This window comes from Conger conger, chromosome 2 (genome assembly GCF_963514075.1).
Source record: "Conger conger chromosome 2, fConCon1.1, whole genome shotgun sequence".
Taxonomy (NCBI): Eukaryota; Metazoa; Chordata; class Actinopteri; order Anguilliformes; family Congridae; genus Conger; species Conger conger.
The window spans coordinates 86,999,724-87,026,639 of record NC_083761.1 but is presented as its reverse complement, the minus strand read 5'-3'; the positions used below and the strand labels follow the sequence as shown (position 1 = coordinate 87,026,639).

At 42.7% G+C, this 26,916-nt stretch overlaps 1 protein-coding gene across 2 annotated transcripts; it reads right to left on the bottom strand.

Annotated features, from left to right (window-relative positions):
- Nucleotides 1-1,562: 1,562 nt before the first annotated feature.
- LOC133122614 (deleted in malignant brain tumors 1 protein-like) lies at nucleotides 1,563-26,586 on the bottom strand. 2 transcript variants are annotated; one of them, XM_061232678.1, is made up of 10 exons: nucleotides 26,449-26,586; nucleotides 19,149-19,463; nucleotides 18,395-18,700; nucleotides 14,264-14,572; nucleotides 13,518-13,823; nucleotides 9,912-10,226; nucleotides 9,168-9,476; nucleotides 4,215-4,499; nucleotides 2,134-2,214; nucleotides 1,563-2,002 (listed from the first exon to the last, which is right to left on the bottom strand). In XM_061232678.1, exons 1-10 carry the CDS (start codon nucleotides 26,504-26,506, stop codon nucleotides 1,944-1,946), a joined length of 2,343 nt encoding a protein of 780 aa, XP_061088662.1. In that variant the 5' UTR covers nucleotides 26,507-26,586; the 3' UTR covers nucleotides 1,563-1,943. The 2 variants fall into 2 exon arrangements, with proteins under 2 accessions (XP_061088662.1, XP_061088663.1); XM_061232679.1 differs by lacking the exons at nucleotides 1,563-2,002; nucleotides 2,134-2,214; nucleotides 4,215-4,499; nucleotides 9,168-9,476; nucleotides 9,912-10,226 and adding an exon at nucleotides 12,163-12,373.
- Between the last annotated feature and the right edge of the window lie 330 nt (nucleotides 26,587-26,916).

Genomic DNA, 26,916 nt, shown 5'->3' with positions numbered 1-26,916 from the left:
ATAAATGTATCTCAAAGCAAGACTATTACGATACAGGCGAGATTGATACAGGTGAAACGCCGCAGCGTCGGATGTTTTTCCCAGAAGCCAAGCGTGGCCGGCTCACGTGTGCAGGGTGCAGCTGATCACCGCACAATAAGCACCTCGGACGCCTCGGAACCACGGACACGTTCACAGAGACGAGACGTGTGGAAGGCGTGTCGCTCTTCCTCAGCCCGCCAGGGGGCGGGGTATCTAACACCAACTCCAATTCGAATAGAGGGGGGTACAATTGGCTACTAAATTCACAATAAAAAAGGAAAATAAAAAATAATTTTTTATAAAAAATAAACGTCACACAGGCAAAAAAAACCCTATTTTTATTCCTACTGTTGGACAGATTCATTGAGGTGATGTGCATCCTGTGTGGGATGTATTATTGACTAAAATCTATTTTTTTTTGGATAGGCTATCAGTAATCGTATAGGATTAAATCTCAAAATGGGGTATTACAATGGGGTATTACAAAGCAAGCTGTGATCCTGATGGTAAACATTTTTTAAAAAAAATATGGATTTTGTAATCCATACCTAGAATCTGGATCAAATGTTGGTTTTGGGTATTTCAAAATTTTAAAGGTGCAATTGGTAAGATTTCAGTGTTAAAATACTGTTACAAGATCGTTGTAAATCCCTTCCTATCATTGAAAAAGGCTCAGTGACATGTTGACTCGCCCTCTTCAAGCTCATTGGTCGGTCATCGAAGTCCGAAACTACCTATTGTACCGTTTAAGGACCGCCGTCACGCTTGTTTCAGTTGAGATTATTGGGATTAAATGCTTAAATTCCGTGTGCAGACCTTTTTTCAAAATCACCGCTGGTGTAGCCGTTTCCTACATTAGGGGCAACACTATGGGCGTTCAAACTCGCGCCCTCGGACACAGAGACGGGTCTACGGACACGCCCTCATCCGGGCGATCACATGACACTCCCACGAAAACAGGGTAACGTTAGCATACAGATAACTTGGCTAGCCTGAGCAACAGGATAATCCTGATGCCACTGAAAGGGGAGATTCAATGTTGCTGTAGGGATAGGGAGACGCATGGCACACCGGTTGCACATTAACTGTCATTAGTAATCAACTATTTCATTAGATCAGAACTTTTTTCTGTGTACTTTCAAAAATGTTTTTGCTAACGATACAAATATTTTCATTAACATATATTTGTTGATACTTGGATTCGACGTATTGAAGAATTATACAGCATTTGAGAGCATTTGATAAAAATGAAATGTATTTTTCAGAAATGTCTTTCAGCAATGTCTTTTTGATCGTCTTCAGCAATACCAGTATTTTAATGGCTGCGCATTAATATGATATTTTCAAGTGAAGCTTTTGAGGACTTATTTTACTTTGTTCTTTCATTTCTTTTTTTATTGTCTATTTATACATTTATTAATTTGCTGAGAAAAATTATTGCAGGGATGGGAATAGTTTGTAGTTTTTTTGACATTTGTGACTCTGAAATAGGGGAAGAGTAACAGAACTACATTACACTTTAAAAATAATGTAACACAGAGTTTAACATCTATCCAATTTAATACATACAGACACATGGTGACATACATATTCAATTTCAGTCAATTTATGTCAATTTACTGCATCAAACATAAAGTTCAGTGACCTAACCTAGAACAAACATACAGCAATCAAAGCAAACTAACTACAGGAAGATCACAAGTGCAGCCCAGGTGAATCAGAAACTCTGCTCATATTGTACAGATGCTGCGCTTTAAAGACACAACATCTTCCTGTTCCCATTCCCTAAAATGCCCCCATGACTGCACCCCCAATTTCCCCTCCTGCAAGCTGAGAAACATCACAATGATGAAAAAAGAATCCTGAGCTCTCAGACTTCATTCTCATTTCACATAAGTACACGGACCCAGCCTCTGTGTGTTTTATATGGCAATTTCCACATTCCCTCCAGTGTAGCGGACAGCTGTTTCATTAGACGGCCCTGTACATCAACAAACACGTACAGACACAACAGATGAGAGAGAACTGTGAGTGAGCAGAGCTGCAGCCTGAGCCCTGAAACACACATCATGTTTTAGAGAGTAAGTGTGCATCCCAGTGAAAGCACATCACCTGGTCTCCTGTACCATTTCACACACAGTACAATGGTGGCCAGCAGGAGAGGAGCAGCACCCAGACCACACATCACTCTGCCTGTGGAGACACAGAGATGAGGGATGCATACTGCTATACATTGCTCCTGTGCTGAACGTCACTCTGAACATAAGCATCTGCTACAGTAAGTGTAGTGTAATGCATCTGCTACAGTAAGTGTATGCAGTGTACTGTAATGCATCTGCTACAGTAAGTGTATGCAGTGTACTGTAATGCATCTGCTACAGTAAGTGTATGCAGTGTCCTGTAATGCATCTGCTACAGTAAGTGAATGCAGTTTTCACACCAGTGTATTTATGACTGTGGAGAAAACAAATCACCCTCACAGAGGGACAAAGGCAGCTGGAATTCTTTTATGAATACTATTTCGAAAAGATATTCAATAATGAACGCCAGAAAAGTATGTTGGCAGTTATGGAACAAACAGGATAATACGTACTGCATTATGGGACCTTGCAAGTTTTACACACAGAAGAATATCAGTCAGCCCTCACCTGTTACCTGTATGTGGACAGGGTGACTGTACTCTGTGTAACAGCACTCACCTGTTACCTGTATGTTGTAGGGACTACAACTTCCACATTCCCACAGGAAAATTCTGCGACGTCCACCACGAATGACGTCTAACTTGGTTCAGCCAATCCCGTAATGGCGGGAGCAATAAACGGTCCCGTATAAGAGCAAGACACGTTCTTGGGATCTTTCTTCTGTCTCTCTTCTGCTTTTTCTGCCTCTTCTGTTTCTTCTCTTCGACGCACCCTTTTTGGCCATTCGCTTCAGCTCATCTGCTCCGAGACTCGGACAGAGGCTGAATGCTGCACAGCGCACTACCAGGCCTACGGACACACCCAGTTACCTCGCGGTAACTTCGTCGCCTATAGCGAGTGGAAACTGGTGTACGCGGAACGCTACATCAGTTTACTCCTGCAAAGCTCACCATCGAACAACAGCAACGAACTTTTCCACCCGGAAAAAGGACAAGCGAACATCCTTCCAGCAACCGAGTGGACCAGACGACAACGCGCGGCTAAGACGCCCCAGCCTGCGCATCTCTCCAGGACACACATTCACAGCACCATCATGGCTCCTATAAGGACAGCACGTCTTTTGGATCCAATGCGTATGAACTCAGTAAGAGAACAAACATTCAGGCATAGGCAGTGTTTAGTTTAGTCTTAACTGTTTTTGTGAATCTGTGTTTCAATATTTACCATCCTACCATTGTAATGTGTTTGGTTAGCTACATATATATGTACGTGAATTGATTCGCCGTCTTTTGCGCATATATAGAGCAAAACTACGCAAGTAGTCCCTTCTCACAGCTAACTCTAACTCATTACCACACCCAGAACTCTAGCTTACTCAAGCTAGCTACTCCCACCTTTCCTTTGTTCAAGCGACACGCGCGCTTGCTCGCGCCCACACACACGCACACACACACCCTAACTTCCCCTACTAATTCCCGTTAGTTTATCTGTTCTGTGTTTAATAAATAAATAAATATATTTTATTAAACCCCGGTGTCCGTTTTGGAATCGCATAGACATGAGAGCCGAGTTAAAGCAGTCTTTCGAAGAACTTCCAACCTTCAGGTTATCGGTATGTTTAATCATTAATATTGGTTATTTTAATTATTAATTAAAATACTAAATTTGTGGTTAGATATTCCTGATAATAGTAATTTTATGAGACTGATTACTTTTTGCAGTTATACTGCTACACAACGTTTAACTGGCGCCCTGGTTTCGTAGAGAGTAAAATCCCTGCGTTATTTGGCGGCCCGTGCGAGGACCCCTACAATGTGGACAGGGTGACTGTACTCTGTAACAGCACTCACCTGTTACCTGTATGTGGACAGGGTGACTGTACTCTGTGTAACAGCACTCACCTGTTACCTGTATGTGGACAGGGTGACTACTCTGTGTAACAGCACTCACCTGTTACCTGTATGTGGACAGGATGACTGTACTCTGTGTAACAGCACTCACCTGTTACCTGTATGTGGACAGGGTGACTGTACTCTGTGTACCAGCACTCACCTGTTACCTGTATGTCGACAGGGTGACTGTACTCTGTGTACCAGACTGGGTTGCTCCTCCCTGCTCTGCAGCTGTACTCCCCGGTGTGTGCAAGAGCTGCAGCACTGAGGGTGTACGAGCCTTCAGCTGTACTGGCAATGAGGGCAGTGCCACTTGATCCATTTCCTTTGTACCAGTAATATTTCCAGCCAGCTGAGGGCACTGTGACCTCACAAGAGAGACTGACAGCTTGTCCCCTATATATCCGCCCATGTGGAGAGACCGTCAAGACAGCCTGGGGTGTCTCTGTAAGACAGAGAACAGACTGAGCTTCTCCCTCATAATAATGTTCTCATCAACCATACAGTGCAAACGGGCTTTAACCTGGTATTCAGCTGAGCGTATTTCACTCATCCATGTCCTGGGAAGCCATGTGACCGCCTCAGAGTAGGTGTGGGCGGGGTCAACGCTCTAACTGCTAGATCGGGGGTGTCTAATCAAATGGCAAATGGTCTGCATTTATATAGTGCCTTTATCCAAAGCGCTGTATAATTGATGGTTCTCATTCATCCATTCACACACACACACACACACCAACAGCAATTGGCTACCATGCAAGGCACCAGCCAGCTCATCAGAAGCAACTGGGCGTTAGGTGTCTTGCTCAGGGACACTTCGACACACCCAGGGGATCAACCAGCAACCCCCCGACTGCCAGACGACTGCTCTTACCTCCTGAGCCAATGTCGCCCCCAATCTTATCCAAAAAGGACCGGTGTGAGCGTGAGTTCTTGTTTTTCCCCAGCACTACGATACCCCGATTCTGATGGGCTAAAACAAAAACCTGAACCCACCTTGGCCCTTTACAGATAAGATTACACACCCCTGTGCTATTGTAATGCAGATATGACTGCAGTGGAGCTGGTTAGGGTTACGGCTAAGAGCTAAAGCATTATGATTTCCCATTCTATCAGAACAGAGACGACTGCATTCTGTTGATTTAAACAGTAACATGGTGGTTGAATGTGACACTTGCCAGTTGTCTTTAGGCAACAATAAAACAAATGTACATCAATTAGCTATGATTGACAGACCGTGTCCCCACTTTCCACACATTGTGGGTTGTTACCATAGCTACCTCCATGATAGACGCTCGCGCTGTGAGTTTTCACAAGCTAGCTAACTTACTATTTCAACTATGATCGATAGCTAAGGTAAGGATGCTGGCTTATCCAATAATAATTTTTGCTTGCTAGCTAGCCAAGTTAAGATAAAAACACCCATACATTTAAGTTAACCAAATTATTTAGCTTGCTCACGTCCTCATGTGATGCACTGCAAGGAAAACATTCTCAACCGGTTGAAAACAGGACAATACATTTAAAACGCTTACCTATCCAAAACTAAAGAACGGATATATTTAATACTTTCATGATCGTGTTTCTTCGATGCCCTCTTGAGCAAATTGCATATAAAAAGCAAGAAAGCGAGACCAACCACCAGGCGTTTTTTATTGTTAATAATGAAACTAGAGATTCAGTAATCAGTGGCCTATCGATGGCAACCTGCAACCGATGTGGCGCGTCTGTGAGGTTCCCCATTGTAGCTATTTTTAGCATAAAACAAATCATATATAATCTGACATGACGCGCAGGTTTCAGCCCGTATCTCTGCTTGCCTGAGGGACATCCAGAGCTGGATGGACAACCACCATCTAAAGCTCAACCCAGGTAAAACTGAAATGATATTCATCCCTGCTAATACTTCTCCCCATCTGGATCTCTCCATTTCTCTCGGGGATACCACACTCACGCCGTCACCCAGTGCAAGGAACCTCGGCGTGGTGATGGACAGCAGACTGTCCCTTTCCGAGAACATTGCGGCGGTGACCCGGTCTTGCAGGTTCTTCCTACACAACTGTAACCAGGTGGCATTTCGGAATATTAAGATCCAGTACAATGGGTATTAAAAGGTGAATAAGTTGATTTAATATAAAAGGCCTACATTGTCATGTTGTTGCTGTGTTGATTTCATGTAATGTCAAGTGCACAGCGACGAGGTTCAGTTAACTGTTTACCCAGAAGGAGGCGATAGTCACTGTACCTGTTCTAGAGTGTATACTTACTCGTGTGATTTATTAGTTTACCGTGCTCATGGGAAATCTGTCTTTTTCGTTTGATATCTTCATGTGAGAAGTAAGCAGAAGGGTGCATGGTTTGAATAATTATCTGGTAATAAGATTTCCACACATGATATTCCTTTATTGTCAAATTACTTGTAATGTACTAGTTAAAAACATGAGTTGATCACTGTATCGTAGATCGACGAAATTAAGATGTTTGAAGATTGATGTTCGGTCATCGTCCACGTTTACTTGGCGGTTAGCCTGAGATTGTTTTGGATGTGAGTTAATGAACTGAAAGGGGGTTCTTATACTTTTTATGCGGTGGTCGTTACCGTGATATTGATATGTATTATTTTGTTTGGTATTGGTTTTAGGCAAGCCCACTGCCGTATTGTATGGATATAAAACGCTTTTAGCAAACAAGCTACAATACGTCTTCATACTGCTAGCCCTCATTGGCAGTCAAATGTAACGATGGGAAAATAAAGACAAAGAACCCCGATACGTTTTGTGTCCTGTGTGGTGGTAGTGATTCCCTCAGGTTACACAACATACGGAGAATCCGCCCCTTTCTCGCCCCCTACTCGACCCAGCTCCTGGTCCAAGCGATGGTTCTGTCCCGCCTGGACTACTGCAATTCCCTCTTGGCTGGCCTCCCAGTGTCCGCCATCAGACCCCTCCAACTCATCCAGAATGCAGCAGCTCGTCTGGTCTTCAACCTTCCCAAATACTCACACGTCACCCCCCTGCTTACTTCCCTCCACTGGCTGCCTGTCATGGCTCGCATCAAATTCAAAACATTGGTGCTAGCCTTCCAAGCAGTTAAAGGGTCTTCCCCAGCTTATCTGCAAAAAATCATCAGACCCGACACCCCTGCCAGACCTCTTCGTTCAGCCTCCACAGGCCGCTTGGCACCTCCCCCTCTCAGAACCTCCACCTCACGCTCACGACTACTGTCTGTTCTGGCTCCACGGTGGTGGAACGAACTCCCCGTTGAGGTCAGAACTATAGAATCTCTCCCCACCTTCAAGCGCAAGCTGAAGACGCACCTCTTCAAGCAGCACCTCTCCCCATCCCTCCCTACCTCCCTGTGAACCTTAATTGTTGTCTCTGTGACTTGCTTTGTGTATCGGTATTTTTAGTTGGCTAGGTAAGCAGTGTTTGGATAGTTAACTTTGGTGACTTTTTCTCTGTTTGTTTTTTGTTTGTTCAAAAAAAAAAAAAAAAAAAAAATCCCCTTGTCCTTATCTTTGTTGTACAGGTAGCAGTTGAAATTGTACTTACCTCTAGGGTCTTTCAGCGAACTTATCCCTGGTTATGGGTATGCACTTTGTTGTACCTCGCTCTGGATAAGAGCGTCTGCCAAATGCCAATAATGTAATGTAATGTAATGCAAACGTACAAAAACGAAAAACAGGGTTTTCCAATGGCAGTGCAGATCACAACGCTGCAACTTATTTTGTGGCGTTTTTATAGCTTTTTCTGTTTTTGTTCTTTGTCGTTGTAGTACTATGATTCTTTTACTACTGATTTCAATGGGAGCAGCTGAAATGTGCCGCAGAAAGGGGGCGTGGCATTCCTAGGACGCTTCAGTGACGCATAACCGCTCTGAACTACGAGACGACACGCAAGTTCGACGTGCCATTTTTCAGAGATGTTGTCTCTGTTCTGTATGTCACCGCATATTGGAATCGGTTTGTAAATTCCATGTATTGGAAGAAAGTCTGGATGCTTCCCCATAAATACCTCATTGTGGATAAGGTTAAGGAGGTGTCCTTCAAAATGATTCATGAATACTATCCGGCCATAAATACTACCCTGCCATATGCAAAACAATTAAAAGAGACATCAACACAAACTGCTCTTTTTGTGATGAATATCCAGAAACAGTTTTATGCCTATTTTGGCATTGTTCTCAAACCAAGAAATTGTGGCAAGACCTTTGCAGATTTTTCATTGATAATATCTTTAAATAATTTAATTTATTTTGGGAAAAATAAATTTGATATTGTTGCTGGCAAAATCTTTCATTCATAAATGTAAATTTAGTAAAAAAAAACCTTACTTTGTTGTTTTCATGAAAGATGTTGAACAATATGTGAAACTACTTTCTAATTCAACAAACAAAAAGGCTATCAAAGCACTTAATGTTATTTCTTATATTTTTCGAGTGTGATATACCCCTGGCTCTTTTGTTTTTGTTCTGTTTGTACACTATTCCCTGTATACTGAATTCTTACTGTATTCCTTTGTTAATTAATAAAATAAATATATATACTCTATGGTGCTGATTACGGTGGCAGTGATGATGAAGATGTTAAACCTGTCCATTACAAAGATGATGGTGGAAGACAAGATGGTTTGATTATCTCAGAAACTTCTGCTGAACGATTTTCACACACACTTGTCTAGAGAATTCGCAAAGAATGGTGCAAAAACCAATTAGCAGCATTTCTGTGGGCATAAATGCCTTCTTAATGAGAGGTGAGCGGAGAAGGGCCAGACTGGTCAAAGCTGACAGGAAGGTGACAGTAATGCAAATAACCACACATTAAAACAGTGGTTTGCAGAAGAGCATCTCTGAACACACAACGCGTCTAAGCTCTAAGTGGATAGGCGACAGGAGCAGAAGACTCCAGTCTAAAAGATGAGTCTAATGTATACCTAATTAAGTGCTCACACTCAGTGAGCACTTCATAAGGTTTTTATTAGACTTTTCTTTGGACTTCTACTGCTGTAGCCTATCCTATGATTTGTTGTGTGTTCAGTGATGCTCTTCTGCATACCACTGTTGTAATGTGTGGGTTTTTAAAGAACATTGGTAAGAGCTGAATAACACTGAGTCCTACCTGAGCAGATCACTCCAGCATCCTCTGATTGATTACAGGAATGTTTGCCCCATCCTGGTGACTCACACTGCTTCAGTGAGGATTCTGATCCACTGCAGTCCACATAAGCCATCCATATTCTCCCAGATCCTGGTCCAAAGTGAGCCTCTCCTAGTGCATCTACAGCATCTCCACAGCCCAGCTGTCTGCACACCACCCCAGCATCCCTCATGTCCCAGCGACGACCACACACTGTCCCCCACTCTCCCCGATGGTAAACCTCCACTCTCCCAGCACAGGGGCTGCTACCATTCACCAGCCTTATACTGTCTGAGAGAGAGAGAGAGAGAGAGAGAGAGAGAAAGAGTTTTGGCAAAACATCACAATATGGCGGGTCCTATTCTCTTAAACAGTCCATTAATATGTTTTTGAAAACATCTGAAGAGCAAAATAAAGAACATAACTGAATCATATTTTACCTGCAACACCTAGTTTGATAAGTAAGTCGGAGATGAGCCAATCACATTTACAAAATAAGAGCAACATAAAAAGAAAGAACATAAACATGAGTCTGTTGCAGCTGTGCAAACTCTGGTTAGTTCAGTGAATGGCACAATGCACACATCAGTTTATAACACAACATAAAAAAATGAAATACTATGTTTTAGACACAGGTAATATGAGTTTGTTTTTTTAAATTTACATATCCTCACGTAAATCCAAAGTGCCGTTTGGTATAAGACTATTGTAAGAGCGGAGTCCTACCTGAGCAGATCACTCCAGCATCCTCTCCATGATTACAGTGATGTTTACCCCATCCTCGTGACTCACACTGCTTCAGTGAGGATTCTGATCCACTGCAGTCCACATAAGCCATCCATATTCTCCCAGACCCTGATCCAAAGTGACCAGCTCTTAGTGCATCTACAGCATCTCCACAGCCCAGCTGTCTGCACACCACCCCAGCATCCCTCATGTCCCAGCGACGACCACACACTGTCCCCCACTCTCCCCGATGGTAAACCTCCACTCTCCCAGCACAGGGGCTGCTACCATTCACCAGCCTCACATCCTCCCTGCCTGAGAGAGAGAGAGAGAGAGAGAGAGAGAGGGAGGGAGGGAGGGAGAGAGAGAGGGAGAGAGAGAGGGAGGGAGAGAGGGAGAGGGAGAGAGGGAGAGGGAGAGAGAGAGGGAGAGAGAGAGAGTTTTGGCAAAACATCACAATATGGCGGGTCCTATTCCTCTTAAACAGTCCATTAAAATATGTTTTTGAAAACATCTGAAGAGCAAAATAAACGAAATACACGTGCTGATTCATATTTTATCTGCAACACCTAGTTTGAAAGTTTGATCCTAGTTTTGTGAGCCATGCGAGCAGTGCTGGACTCAGTTGATTTGCATGGGCAGATCACGATATGTAAATACAGAACCGCCAAACGTACACAGCACTCACCAGACTGCGAACTTCACGCACCGCAAGCCTCTCCATAGAAAATGAATGGAATGTGTAGTGTGCCGGATTTGGTGTGTGAGCACACTGGAACGTTCCTGTCATGTCTGTAATGTTTGTAATGTTTGTAATGTTTGTCAGCTTTGAGCAGTCTGGCCCTTCTCCTCTGACCTCTCTCATTAACAAGACATTTCTTCCCACTGAACTTCTGCTCACTGGATGATTTCTGTTTTTCGCACCATTCTCTGCAAACTATAGAGACTGTTGTGCGTGAAAATCCCAGGAGATCAGCAGAAACTCAAACCACCCTGTCTGGCACCAACTTCAACCAGTCACTTAGATCACATTTCTTCCCCATTCTGACATTTGGTCTGAAAAACAGCTGAACCTCTTCACCGTGTCTACATGTTTTTATGCATTGCTGCCACATTATTGGCTGATTTAATATTTGCATTAACAAGCTGGTGTACAGGTCTACCCAATAAAGTGGTCGCCCCGGGGCGGCCTGTAGCATAGTGGTTAAGGTAAATGACTGGGACAAACCACAAAGGTGGTTCTAATCCCGGTGTAGCCACAATAAGATCCGCCCTTGAGCAAGGCCCTTAACCCTGCATTGCTCCAGGGGAGGATTGTCTCCTGCTTAGTCTAATCAACTGTACGTCGCTCTGGATACGAACGTCTGCCAAATGGCAATAATGTAATGTAATGTAATGAATAGAGGAATACTAATAGGGTTAAAAATTAGTGGCCCCTATGCGGAGATTCTAGATCAGCCAATAAATAAACCATGATACAAAGGCAGTAGTACCACTCTGCCTTCCTCTCTTCACTGGTCCGGGCTGAACGAGAATCTCCACAATAGGGCCAATAGATTCACCTTCGTTTATCTGACTCCATTTTAGAATAATAATTTAGATTAGTTATCCACATTAGGTAGATTTCTTATTGATAATTTTGACTTGATCGCTATAGGAATCCTGTACTGAGATTTACTCTCCGAACAGTCCTCTGCTGGTACCGCCGCATGTCACATCGCGCGTTATGTGCACGTCTCACAAACTGACTAGCTATCTGTAGTCATTACAGAGGTCGCAGGAATAGCTACTCTTGGGTATATCTGTTTACAGCCTAGGGACCCAAGCAGACCAACCTAGCTACGGCTGTGCTCGACATGAATGAACTACCACGCGGAGGCGAGGGATTTACCAACATAGGCCTACGGGTGCTATACGCCGTGATACATTAAGCGTAAATATTCATCCTCCCTAGACCAGTTCGAGGGGGTAAACCAAGCATTCCCTGTATAACTTTGAGTGTCAGTAAGCGAAACCACACAGATCAAGTTTTAACAATTTATTTTACCTGGCAGATTACATACGTAATTACACACTAGTTCCAAATCAAAAAAGCATTACAATGGAACCCAAATTACGGAGTCTTAAAAGTCATACCTGGTAATAAAAGCTACATACGGGAGTCTGCCTACAGACACCCTGTACATAGAAATTACGTGCACGGTGTGCACGGGAGAGACTGATTGCATCCTCCCAGAATGCTTAGTTTACTGTGCTTAAATCCAAAATCTGGCCTTTGATGTTAACCCTAAAAATGGGTCACCCATCTGTAATTTGGAGCCACGCCTCCCCAGGAAACGCAGGGGGGTTGAGGCACATGGCTTTCACTGGGGCAGAGCTCCACACAGTTTTTCCCTGGTTCCTGGTTGGTTATGATGTCCAGGGTTTGCTGTTGCAGAAATGAAACCATTGCACCAGTCGCACTGAAACAATCAGAATAATACCAAACATGAATATTATCGAAACTGACTTTGTCATGAAACATCCAGTGCTGTACACATCATTTAGTGACTGAGTAAAGAGGGAGAGAGCAATGAAGGGGGGTTCAGGAGAAGGTCAGGGCCTAACAGGCCATGCCCTCTGAAACCTTCCCGTGCCGTAAAGGATGTTGCCCCGTCGTAACGAGTTTTACGGCTGGAGGCCTGAGTCTTCCCCCACAGGCTCCTGCCCGTATGGGTGCGGAGATAGTAGTGGGGGTTAATGGTGCATGCTCCTGGGTTAAATTACTTCACAGCCACATATTCCACAGTACCAGAGGAAGCCAGCAAGTTGACCAGTGCCCTGAGTGATAATGCCAGATGTTAATAATTTCCGCCTTACAAGACTTATTGGTCTTCTGCTGCTGTAGCCTATCCACTTCAAGGATTGACACGTTGTGTGTTCAGAGATACTCTTCTGCATACCACTGCCGTAATGTGTGGTTGTTTGCGTTTCTGTCGACTTCCTGTCAGCTTCGACCGGTCTGGCCCTTCTCCTTTGAACTCTCTTTTGAACAAGGTGTTTCTGTCCACAGAACCGCTGCTCCCTGGATGTTTTTTGTTTATCGCACCATTCTCCACAAACTCTAGAGCCTGTTGTGCATGAAAACCCCAGGAGATCAGCAGATACTCAAACCACCCTGTCTGGCACCAACATCAAACAATCACTTAGATCACATTTCTTCCCCATTCTGACATTTGGTCTGAAAAACAGCTGAACCTCTTCACCATGTCTAGATGCTTTTATGCATTTAGATGCTGCCACATTATTGGCTGATTCAATATTTGCATTAACAAGCTGGTGTACAGGTCTACCCAATAGAGTGGTCACGAGTATATAAGTTTGACTTTCCCAGATATAAGAACAGTTCCACCCTGAATAGAAGAAATGAGGATGTTGAGATGGTTCGAGGTACATATCAGGGAGATCATACAAACTCCACACTTGATTAAACTCACACACACTGGCGTGTAACATTTCACAGTATAATGAATAAAGACCTTGTTAAATATAAACTCATATGGCCTATTAAGGGACTATATTCACCCAGCATCACAGAAACTCTCACAGTGCACAGAAGACTCTTACCAGAACACACCAGGCCCACATCGTTTCCATGGGAGCAGGGTTGATTCTGTGAGGGTGCAGTGGGGCAGAAGTTAATCTGAGATTCGTTGCCTCTGCACTGAATCTCCTCTGCCCACACCTGGCCCTCGCCCTGGCCGAATGCAGCTGCCCCGCGCAGCTCTTTAGGAGCCCGACAGCCCAGCTCCCTGCACACAACCTCTGCGTCCTGCTGGTCAAAGTCAGCATCACACACCGTGCCCCAGGAGCTCCCATGATGCACCTCTACTCTCCCAGAGCACAGGTCAGTCCCGCCCACCAGCCTGACCTCTGCAGTTGAACAGAGAATAAAGAGAGAATCATCAGCAATGACCAGCACCTTATTCCAGAGACAACATTCAGCACAGCTGTCTGAACACAGGACTGCACAGCTATTATACATGGAGTGTGAGATGAGCCAATCACACATCTACTGCAGTCGGAGATGAGCCAATCACCTGTAAACCTCTTTAGGAGATGAGCCAATCACATTTACAAAATAAGAGCAACATAAAAAGAAGGAACATAAACATGAGTCTGTTGCAGCTGTGCAAACTCTGGTTAGTTCAGTGAATGGTACAATGCACACATCAGTTTATGACACAACATAAAAAAATGAAATACTATGTTTTAGACACATGTAATATGAGTTTGTTTTTTTAAATTTACATATCCTCATTTAAATCCAAAGTGCCATTTGGTATAAGACTATTGTAAGAGCTGAGTCCTACCTGAGCAGATCACTCCAGCATCCTCTCCATGATTACAGTGATGTTTACCCCATCCTCGTGACTCACACTGCTTCAGTGAGGATTCTGATCCACTGCAGGACACATAAGCCATCCATATTCTCCCAGACCCTGGTCCAAAGTGAGCGTCTCCTAGTGCATCTACAGCATCTCCACAGCCCAGCTGCCTGCACACCACCACAGCATCCTTCAGGTCCCAGCCATCATCACACACTGTCCCCCACTCTCCCCGATGGTAAACCTCCACTCTCCCAGCACAGGGGCTGCTACCATTCACCAGCCTTATACTTTCTGAGAGAGAGAGAGAGAGAGAGAGAGAGAGAGAGGGAGAGAGAGAGAGAGAGAGAGAAAGGGAGAGAGAGAGAGAGAGAGAGAGGGAGAGGGAAGGGGGGGGTGATGTACTCAAATTAACTTCATGAATGAAATACAGAATTATTATAACTCACAAAGGGTTTCCTCCCTGTCCCAATTACTTGATTTAAAATAAAAGGTGCTTTCACCTAGGTGTTTGCTAGATTGTAGAATGCTTTTTAACTGCAGCCAAAAGTGCTAAAAGAAGTGAAGAAAATGCATTGATTTTATCCAGTATACAGTACATGAGCATCTTCTTCAGGAACATGGTTCTTTTGTGCAAACACTGTTGATAGATCTTTAAAATTGCTTAACCTGGTGTAGCGTGGGTTTATACCCCCAAGTTGTCAAGATACCCACACACCAAATCCTGCGACCGCACATGGTGACGCATTGTTCCCCCAAGTTGTCCGTATCATGGGCGGTACTGTAGGTGGGTTCTGTCTGATTGATCGCTCCATGGGATCAATACGAGGAGGGACGTAATCTACTGCAGAACACTGTCAGCACCTGATTGGACAGCACTGTGTTTGTTTGTTTTAGCAAAACATCACAATATGGCGGGTCCTATTCCTCTTAAACAGTCCATTAATGTTTTTGAAAACATCTGAAGAGCAAAATAAACAAAATACACTTGCTGATTCATATTTTACCTGCAACACCTAGTTTGAAAGTTTGATCCTAGTTTTGTGAGCCATGCGAGCAGTGCTGGACTCAGTTGATTTGCATGGGCAGATCACGATATGTAAATACAGAACCGCCAAACGTACACGGCACTCACTGGACTGCGAACTTCACGCACCGCAAGCCTCTCCATAGAAAATGAATGGAATGCATTGCATGCCCGATTTTTTCTGTGAGCACACTGTGATTTTCTCTACTTCCGGTTAATCCGATGGTCCGCCAACAACACAAAGTTTGGAAAAATCCAAAGAACACGTCATCCGTCGGCCAGCATAAATATTGGCCACAAGGGGGCGCAGGAGCGTAACTGTCCAATAACCATTCTCCATTGGAATGAATGACTTCTGGTGTCAAGCCGATGATACGCTGAGTTGTGAACACAGCGTAAACACCTTCACTGTGGATTCAAAGGGTAAGACCCCAGCAGTGTCTGCAGGAACACAGAGTGCACCCGAGTCTCTATCTCCCTGGCTTTGTACACTGTACACCAGTGACATGAGCTCTGTCTGTCACATGACAGATGAATGGGAAATGGTCTGCATTTGTATCACGCATTCATCCAAACGCTGTACAGTTCATGCTTCTCATTCACACACTCACACTCACACACCAACAGCGATTGGCTGCCATGCAAGGCACCAACCAGCTTTTCAAGAGCAAATGGGGGTGTCTTGCTCAGTCTTGAGACTTCGACAAACCCAGAGCGGGGATTGATACGGCAACACTCCGACTGCCTGACAACTGCTCATCCCTCCTGAGCCAATGTCACCCCACTTGTGCAACAGAGGTATTTATTAGACTTATTTTTTAGACTGTAAAACCCCACGCTAACCCAACGACGGAATTTAGCGAGGGCTGAAGGTATCAGCGTGCTCGTCCTTCTGGTGTTGCTGAAAGAATACTAATAGGGTTAAAAATTAGTGGCCCTTATGCAGAGATTCTAGATCAGCCAATAAATAAACCACGATACAAAGGCAGTAGTACCACTCTGCCTTCCTCTCTTCACTGGTCCGGGCTGAACGAGAATCTCCACAATAGGGCCAATAGATTCACCTTTGTTTATCTGACTCCATTTTAGAATAATAATTTAGATTAGTTATCCACATTAGGTAGATTTCTTATTGATAATTTTGACTTGATCGCTATAGGAATCCTGTACTGAGATTTACTCTCCGAACAGTCCTCTGCTGGTACCGCCGCATGTCACATCGCGCGTTATGTGCACGTCTCACAAACTGACTCGCTACTGTAGTCATTACAGAGGTCGCGGGAATAGCTACTCTTGGGTATATCTGTTTACAGCCTAGGGACCCAAGCAGACCAACCTAGCTACGGCTGTGCTCGACATGAATGAACTACCACGCGGAGGTGAGGGATTTACCAACATAGGCCTACGGGTGCTATACGCCGTGATACATTAAGCGTAAATATTCATCCTCCCTAGACCAGTTCGAGGGGGTAAACCAAGCATTCCCTGTATAACTTTGAGTGTCAGTAAGCGAAACCACACAGATCAAGTTTTAACAATTTATTTTACCTGGCAGATTACATACGTAATTATACACTAGTTCCAAATCAAAAAAGCATTACAATGGAAACCAAATTACGGAGTCTTAAAAGTCATACCTGGTAATAAAAGCTACATACGAGAGTCTGGCTACAGACACCCTGTACATAGAAATTACGTGCACGGTGTGCACGGGAGAGACTGATTGCATCCTCCCAGAATGCTTAGTTTACTGTCCTTAAATCCAAAATCTGGCCTTTGATGTTAACCCTAAAAATGGGTCACCCATCTGTAATTTGGAGCCACGCCTCCCCAGGAAATGCAGGGGGGTTGAGGCACATGGCTTTCACTGGGGCAGAGCTCCACACAGTTTTTCCCTGGTTCCTGGTTGGTTATGATGTCCAGGGTTTGCTGTTGCAGAAATGAAACCATTGCAACAGTCGCACTGAAACAATCAGAATAATACCAAACATGAATATTATCGAAACTGACTTTGTCATGAAACATCCAGTGCTGTACACATCATATAGTGACTGAGTAAAGCGGGAGAGAGCAATGAAGGGGGGTTCAGGAGAAGGTCAGGGCCTAACAGGCCGTGCCCTCTGAAACCTTCCCGTGCCGTAAAGGATGTTGCCCCGTCGTAACGAGTTTTACGGCTGGAGGCCTGAGTCTTCCCCCACAGGCTCCTGCCCGTATGGGTGCGGAGATAGTGGGGGTTAATGGTGCATGCTCCTGGGTTAAATTACTTCACAGCCACATATTCCACAGTACCAGAGGAAGCCAGCAAGTTGACCAGTGCCCTGAGTGATAATGCCAGATGTTAATAATTTCCGCCTTACAAGACTTATTGGTCTTCTGCTGCTATAGCCTATCCACTTCAAGGATTGACACGTTGTGTGTTCAGAGATACTCTTCTGCATACCACTGCCGTAATGTGTGGTTGTTTGCGTTTCTGTCGACTTCCTGTCAGCTTCGACCGGTCTGGCCCTTCTCCTTTGAACTCTCTTTTGAACAAGGTGTTTCTGTCCGCAGAACCGCTGCTACCTGGATGTTTTTTGTTTATCGCACCATTCCCCACAAACTCTAGAGACTGTTGTGCATGAAAACCCCAGGAGATCAGCAGATACTCAAACCACCCTGTCTGGCACCAACATCAAACAATCACTTAGATCACATTTCTTCCCCATTCTGACATTTGGTCTGAAAAACAGCTGAACCTCTTCACCATGTCTACATGCTTTTATGCATTTAGATGCTGCCACATTATTGGCTGATTCAATATTTGCATTAACAAGCTGGTGTACTGGTCTACCCAATGAAGTGGTCACCAGTGTATAAGTTTGACTTTCCCAGATATAAGAACAGTTCCACCCTGAATAGAAGAAATGAGGATGTTGAGATGGTTCGAGGTACATATCAGGGAGATCATACAAACTCCACACTTGATTAAACTCACACATTTCACAGTATAATGAATAAAGACCTTGTTAAATATAAACTCATATGGCCTATTAAGGGGCTATATTCACCCAGCATCACAGAAACTCTCACAGTGCACAGAAGACTCTTACCAGAACACACCAGGCCCACATCGTTTCCATGGGAGCAGGGTTGATTCTGTGAGGGTGCAGTGGGGCAGAAGTTAATCTGAGATTCGTTGCCTCTACACTGAATCTCGTCTGCCCACACCTGGCCCTCGCCCTGGCCGAATGCAGCTGCCCCGCGCAGCTCTTTAGGAGCCCCACAGCCCAGCTCCCTGCACACAACCTCTGCGTCCCGCTGGTCAAAGTCAGCATCACACACCGTGCCCCAGGAGCTCCCATGATGCACCTCTACTCTCCCAGAGCACAGGTCAGTCCCACCCACCAGCCTGACCTCTGCAGTTGAACAGAGAATAAAGAGAGAATCATTAGCAATGGCTGGCACCTTATTCCAGAGACAACATTCAGCACAGCTGTCTGAACACAGGACTGCACAGCTATTATACATGGAGTACAGCAGTGTGAGATGAGCCAATCACACGTCTACTGCACTCTGAGGTGAGACAATTACATGTAAACCTCTTTAGGAGATGAGCCAATCACATTTACAAAATAAGAGCAACATAAAAAGAAAGAACATAAACATGAGTCTGTTGCAGCTGTGCAAACTCTGGTTAGTTCAGTGAATGGCACAATGCACACATCAGTTTATAACACAACATAAAAAAATGAAATACTATGTTTTAGACACATGTAATATGAGTTTGTTTTTTAAAATGTACATATCCTCACGTAAATCCAAAGTGCCATTTGGTATAAGACTATTGTAAGAGCTGAGTCCTACCTGAGCAGATCACTTCAGCATCCTCTCCATGATTACAGCGATGTTTACCCCATCCTAGTGACCCACACTGCTTCAGTGAGGGTTCTGATCCACTGCAGGACACATAAGCCATCCATATTCTCCCAGACCCTGGTCCAAAGTGAGCCTCTCCTAGTGCATCTGCAGCATCTCCACAGCCCAGCTGTCTGCACACCACTCCAGCATCCTTCAGGTCCCAGCCATCATCACACACTGTCCCCCACTCTCCCCGATGGTAAACCTCCACTCTCCCAGCACAGGGGCTGCTACCATTCACCAGCCTCACATCCTCCCTGCCTGAGAGAGAGAGAGAGAGAGAGAGAGAGAGAGAGAGAGAGAGAAATACTCAAATTAACTTGACGAATGAACAGATTTAAGACAACTCATGAAAGGATTCCTCTGACTTAAAATAAAAGGTATTTTCTGCTATGCCTGCAAAGGCTTCAAGATTGCAGAATGCCTTTAATTCCATGTGGCTTCAAAGGATGACCCCAGCAGTGTCTGCAGGAACACAGGGACACCACTAGGGTGCGCTCTATCTGCCTTGCTTTGTGCACTGGACACCAGTGATATGAGCTCTGCCAGTGAAGCCTGTCACATGACTGATTAAGCAGATGACACTCCTGTGACAGCACTCATCTCTCAGGGAGAAGAAGCCCCTACAGACTGCAGGGACACACGTTGGCCACAAGGGGGAGAAAAACCTTTTTACTTTGTCAGACACAAAAACTGTTTCACTGCCCTGATAATTGGAAGGAGAATGCTGAGAGGGTATTAAAAAGCACGTGCAGATATCAGAAGTTCCATGCCATTACAAAAAAGGACATTGTCAAAATGTAATCAGGATCAAAAAAATAAGAGTTGTAAAACTTAATTTTACTTATTTAGACTGGGATGATGTGCATTCTTATTGGAGTTTGGAAATAGCAGTTTTCACATTCTGTTGTAAAACGGCAGTTTTGCAGATACGTTGGGTCTCCTGGGATGATATTTTCCCTCTCCAGAGAATTGCTGCACTTCCTTCCCTGATCTTTGCACCTGTGTTTACACTTTAATTCCCTCTGGATAAAAGTGTAAATCTGGTAAATGGTAGACACCTTAATGACATGTAACAGGGTAAAGACTGGAAAAGTGAAAATAATTTCCACAGAAGAGGCATCTTCTGCACTCAGCCGTGATCCCCTGCAGATGGGGAAGGATGGTTCCTCTAAAGAAGTGTCGAAGTGAATCTTGGTTAAAGAGTAATATCCCAACACATATGATTGCTGTACCTGGTTACGTTTGTTTTTGAAAAGACAGATTGGGGGGGGGGGGGGGGGTGAGCAAACAAGACTTACTAAAGTCAGTAAAACCCTTATTGATTTGATTTTCACGAATAGAACTGAGTGAGTGACAAAGACGTACAATTTAATTACAGGTCTGTCCGACCATAACATGATTTTAATCGTTAGAAAATTATCCAGAGTTCACAGGCATCCCGAAGAATAAAATAACAATTCGAAAATGAATTACAGAATATTAATTGGGATAACATTAAACAAATTCAAGATTTAAATACCTGTTTTAAGTACTACAATGACGAAAACACTTTATAGATGTGATTCAGAAATACACTCATTGAAGCACCCACAGCGTAGTAGGGCTTTACTGTGGCAGAATAAGGATATTCGCCACCTGATGAAAAAACATGTTACTTCATGCAGTTGATCACAGAATCAGAGGGGAAAAGCTTGGCACTTTGGAAGCACTTAAATATTTTAGCCAATTGAGTGCCTAACCCACAAAAATCAACAGTGGAATTGATTATAGAAATTAGTTAGTAATGAAAGTATTGAAATTGCAAACAAATTTAATAAATTTTTTACTCAATCAGCTGAGGAAATGGCAGCAAGTTTCCAACCAGTACAGGTAAAAGATACACTGAGAGACCAATCAACGTCCTTTTATATTAAAGAAGTCGATCAAAGTGAGACTGGTAAGGTTATCACGCAGTGAAGGCAATCTAAGGCCAAGGATAATTTTGTTATTTTGTTTATTTTTTAAAAACACAGTTCTCTTCTCTTAACGCCAGTAACACATGTGGTCAATTTATCAATCAGAACTAATGAGTTTCCTCAGCACTGGAAATCGGTAATTATCACCCCAATTCCAAGTCTGGAGCACTTGACCAGGTCTCTAACTATAGACCAATTTCAATTTTATCTGCACTCTCAAAGGTTCTTGAAAAAACAGTTGCTGAACAACTACTCACCTTCTGCACCCCAAACAATTTGAATTCAGACCAAGGTACTCAACAGAGTTAGCAAACTGTTACCTCACTGAAACTATGAAACAGTCATTAGATGAAGGCAGTGTAGTGGGAGCAGTATTTTTGGACTGTGAACCATGAAATTCTTTCGAATAAACTGCAACGATTCAATTTTTCAAACGATGCAATAACCTGCTTTAGATCTTATCTTGAATGCAGAGAGCAATGTGTTCGAATAAATTCTACCCAGTCATCTGCCCAAACTTGCTGAATGGGAATTCCATAAGGTTCAATTTTAGGCCCTTTACTTTTTAGTTTATATGTAAATGACTTACCTGACAGCTGTAAAAGAGTTAGATGCCAAATCTATGCGGACGACACAATTATATATGTGCAAGCAAAAAAACCCTCATATGGCAGCAGAGATGCTCACAAAATAAATGTCTGGTGTGTCACAGTGGCTCTGAAATAATCATCTGACTCTGAACTGTAATAAGACGGTCTCAATGTGCTTTTTAATTTAAAAAAAATTGAAATGAGCAAGAGATAGATGAGGTACATGAAATTACATTTTTAGGTGTTAATTTAGACTCAAACCTTAAGTTTGATAAACATGTAAAGAGGTTGTGCAAAACTGTCAAAACAAATTTAAATTGCTTCCGCTTAATTAGACATTACATACCTATTAAGGCAGCACAGCAGTTTATGCATGCCATTATATTTTCTCATTTATCATACTGTATAACCGTTTGGGGCCAGGCCAACCAAACAACAACTACACCCATCAGGTCGTTATATAAACAGGCACCATTGCCTAATTTTACTGAAACATTACATGCTAAGTTTTGACAGTTTTGTAAACGTACCATTTATTAAACTTATTTTTAAGTGTGAACAACCTTGCCCCAGAAATAAAACAAACAAAACAGTGGAATCAGAGGTGCAACAACTGGAAATCACAGAGCAGCAAAACGCAGAACAACATTTGGTCAGTCTTCTTTCTCAGTAAGAAGTATACAACTGTGGAACACATTACCATCTGAAATTAAAACATTGAAAGAGCTCAAGATTTTTAAACACACATGCTGAAACTGAAGCAAGTCTGTGAACACTGATTTTATGTATTATTAACATTTTGATTTTTGTCTTTGCCCTTATTTTAGTGTTTGTCTTTATTTTAGTCTTTTATCTGTACCACTTTTTAATATTTAGGTACTATTTGAAGTTCACTGCTTCTGTATTTCCTGTTTTAACTTTAAAAAATTTGGCCCGGGACAGGGGTTGCAAATTAGTCATGGCTAGAAACCTGTATGCATGGCATCTTGAAATGTTTCTGTATTTGTCCTGTAGGTATTCATGTTTATTCTTGTTAATTATTCATAGCTCATCGGCTAGTGTTTTCCATTACAGTTCTCATTTGTCCTCCCCTGTTATGTCTGCGTCTGAATGTTCACCAGCCGAGTCACTCCCCTGTCTGCGTGTCCCACTATTCGGGTTTACGGTATTTTCCGGTTTTCAAGAAATTCCTTCTCAACTCGCGATTCTTACTTCCGGCTTTTTCTTGGTCGTTAAATGTTGTAAAGCACGATTCTTACTAACTACTACTAATCTAGGTTTTGTACAGAACTAATCCGATTGATACACTTACTGTCTGTCTAACTAACTAACTAACTAACTAACTAACAATCACTTTTATTGGGTAGTTTAGAAATATTACATTACATTACATTATTGGCATTTGGCAGACGCTCTTATCCAGAGCGACGTACAGCAAAGTGCATCCCCATAACCAGGGATAAGTGCGCTGAAAGACCCTAGAGGGAAGTACAATTTCAATTGCTACCCATACAACAAAGATAAGGACCAGTGCCTATATTTATTTATTTATTATTTTTAAATCAACAAATAAACAAACAACAAAGCAAAAGTGACCAAACTTAACTATCCACATCAGTGGAGGCTGGTGACTTCCAGAATTGAGGAGGCCATTTTTTTCCGCTTGCTCACTTCACTCGCGATGGAATGTTCCCTGTTCTCTTATCTGTCTTTGTGCTGGCCAAAGGCATACTATTTGGAGTGTAAGCTACAGTCAGAAAGTTCTGGCTGATGAAATTCATTGTGCAGAGCTTAGCCTTGTGCCTTCCTGAAGAAATGACATTGCTGTAAGTCTATGAGCCTGCCTGATAATTAAGCTGAGAAATGACATTTGGATGTAATATAAATGCCAAGTGAACATGTGTAAAAGGCAGGAATTTTAATTATGTAGTTAAAAACAATTTTGTTTAGCTTACATTTTTCATTCTTCTACAGCTTCAACATGTAATCACCAATTTAATCAAGTTTAGCATATAAAAAAGATAAGATAACACTTTCTTTATCATATGTAGTTTTATTCAATATATTTAATATAAAATATGTAAAAATATGGTTCCAGTTGGCTTTATCTAACGTTAACGTTATCCACTAGAGGGCAGCACTCTATTCGTATTTAGAGTGAATTTCCTCACAGAGCAACAATTCGGTAATTTGATATGGAAGATTATTAAATTGACTTGTAATAAAACGAAATGGACTACATTAAAAAAAAAACTGTTCAATAAATCCCAAATGGTGTCTAACATGACCTATTGAATGTCATTCTCACTCCCTAGTATCTGGAATCTGCATATCTCCAGCCCAAGATCTCAAATTGCGCTAGAATCTCGCCGACTTCCGAGGTAGTTTTAAGCAAAAGTGTTTGAGCTATAAACTCCAGGGATGATAGCCAGGGGTGTTCTCTAAATTTCCTGAAAAGCACAAGTTGATAGGACACTCGTAGCCACTATGGCGAGTGTTTGTTTGACTGAAGTGACTAGCGAATTCTCAAAATGGCTTCTGTGTTGAATAGGAAAGGAAAGGATAGTTGATTCCAAATGAACCAGTAGCATGTGATTGGACGAACAAAATGTCAATCTTTCAGCCCTGGACACAATGCATGGTGAGGCCAGGCCTCCGTTGCCCACCCATTTTCAGTGATCTGGCCAATCACATATTGGCATGAAAAAAAATGCATTACATTGACTTCTATGAGAATCTCATTTCCTAGGGGAGGCCTGGCCTCCCTTAATACAAACTGATAGGGAAATCTGGCCTGTTGCTTTACAATTGCAATATTGGGTTTTAGCCATGGGAAAATTTAGATTTATGAACAAAACTAAAATAATATGAATATAAAAAATAAAAAATATGTTTTTTGTTAAAATAAATAAATAAAATAAATATATTTATTGTTTTTTTTAAATCTCTCTCTTCTCTCAAATTATTGGGGAGGCCAGGCCTCCTCCACCTCTATGGAGGAGCCTCCACTGATCCACATACTGCTTACCTAGCCAACTAAAAATATCAAAACACAAAGTAAATCACAAAGACAACAATTAAGGTTCACAGGGAGGTAGGGAGGGATTGGAAGAGGTGCGTCTTCAGTTTGCGCTTGAAGGTGGGGAGAGGTTCTACAGTTCTGACCTGAACGGGGAGTTCATTCCACCACCGTGGAGCCAGAACAGACAGTAGTCGTGAGCGTGAGGTGGAGGTTCGGAGAGGGGGAGACTAACTCACTAACGCAATCTCTTAGTATTTCTGCACTGTTCTGTAACTCCGCCTCCCTATGCTATCCCTGATTACTTGTTTAGTTTCAGCGAAGTGTTTGCACCTGTCTCTAACTATCACTACGTCTTCAAGCTATGCAAATGTCTACTCCCTAACCTGGAGCTGTATGTTTTACCTGTTGGTTATGTGCATCCAGTCTGCATTTTCGTCTCCCTCCCGTTATTATGTTATTACCCTATTATGTTTCCCCACCTGTTGTCTATTTGTTTAGCCCACCTTTTCCCCAGCCCCGCCTAGATTGTCACCTTCCTTCATGTATTTAAACCTCAGTCTCTGTATTGTTCCTTGTCAGAACGTTGATCAGTCTTAGTGCGGAAAACTTCGTAAGCCTAATTCTTGATAGGCACCCCTTTGCCTTTTGATTTCCGAGCCTGCCTTGCCCTTTTGTTTCGTTTGCCTTTCTGCTTTTCTGGTTTTTTGACATTCTGCTTTGTTTTCGGACTTCGATTTTGGCCTTCGCCCTTCTATACTTTAGCCTTTTGATTTTCCGGATTTTTGACCCCCCCCCACCAGTTCTCGACTATTCTTTTGCCTTTCGTTTTTGTCATTGTATTGGATCTCCTGGCTACGACTTCGTACAAATAAACAACAATTTTGGATTATCCTGTGGTCTGCGTTTGGGTTCTCAGAGCCGAACATAACACATCTACTTAGCATTTTTTATATATAAAGCAAAAAGGGTTTTTAATGTTTCACATTTGTGATGGTTTTGTTTTCAGTCAAATGTTGTTTTCACCATGAGGAAACAGTTCATATCTGTAGTTGCGCTTCATGAAATGCCTGCCCGTTAATCACTATTTATCAGTATATCTTTTTTCACTTGTTAAATTTCCAGATTAATTTTTTTAATTTTAGTTGACAACATGCTTTAAAAAAAACCATGCCACATATTCAAACCAATGTGAGCTTTAAGTAATATTTCATATATTATTATTATATATTTGTATAAGAAGAGGTTGAGGATATTAACTTTTCAGAGTCTGTTATTTTAAAAGATCTTCATAAGAAGTCTGACTCTGGATCAATGTTGCTTTAGCCCTGCTTAGAAAGTTAAGGTTTCCACAGGCGTTACCACTAGTACTTGTTAGTGTTTGTATACTTTTTTTTTTGTCATTTTTTTTAATATATATTTTTTAAAATAATTTATTAAAGTGCTCTCATGAGGAACTCAAATGCACTGCTGTGAAGAGAGTATGTCAAATAAATACAGAAACATTTTCTAAATAATGTCCCTCCAGTAATCTGTGGTGTTTAGAGGCTGCCTGTAACCCTGCTCTTACTGGAGAGCCCTTTGACCAGCAGACCCTCTGAACCCTTGGCCCTGGCCCCCAATCTCTGACCCTGACTGGGTGTGGAGAAGCAGGAGAGGAGGATGAAGCTGGTACTCACTGGTTGTGGAGAGCAGGAGGAGGGAGGAGAAAGAGAGGAACAGCAGACATCTCTCCATCTTCAGCGCAGACAAACGCACCCTTCCACAGAGCAGAGTGGATTCTCACACCTCTGAGCTCTAAAATAAACTGAGCCCTCCCCTAAAGGAAGCTTGCTGTGGTCCCTCATTTCCCTTTTTTGCTCTTATTTAGGGACCCTAGATTTTTTTTCTTTCACAATCATGTCAAGTTCTTAATTGTTTGGGTCAAGTATTTGAAAGCAAACACGTCAAGGTTAACTTGCATGCTGCTTATAGTGGAAATTGTTTGATTGCTTTCATGCAAGAGGGGCAGAGTAGTGCTGTTCAACCACAGGTAAATCATACTGGTAGATGGACAGGAAACTACTAACAGATATTGGTAGGAAACTCCACGTTCCCGATTATTGTTTCAACCTCCTTGAGACCTGACATGGTTTTGTCCTCAGAAA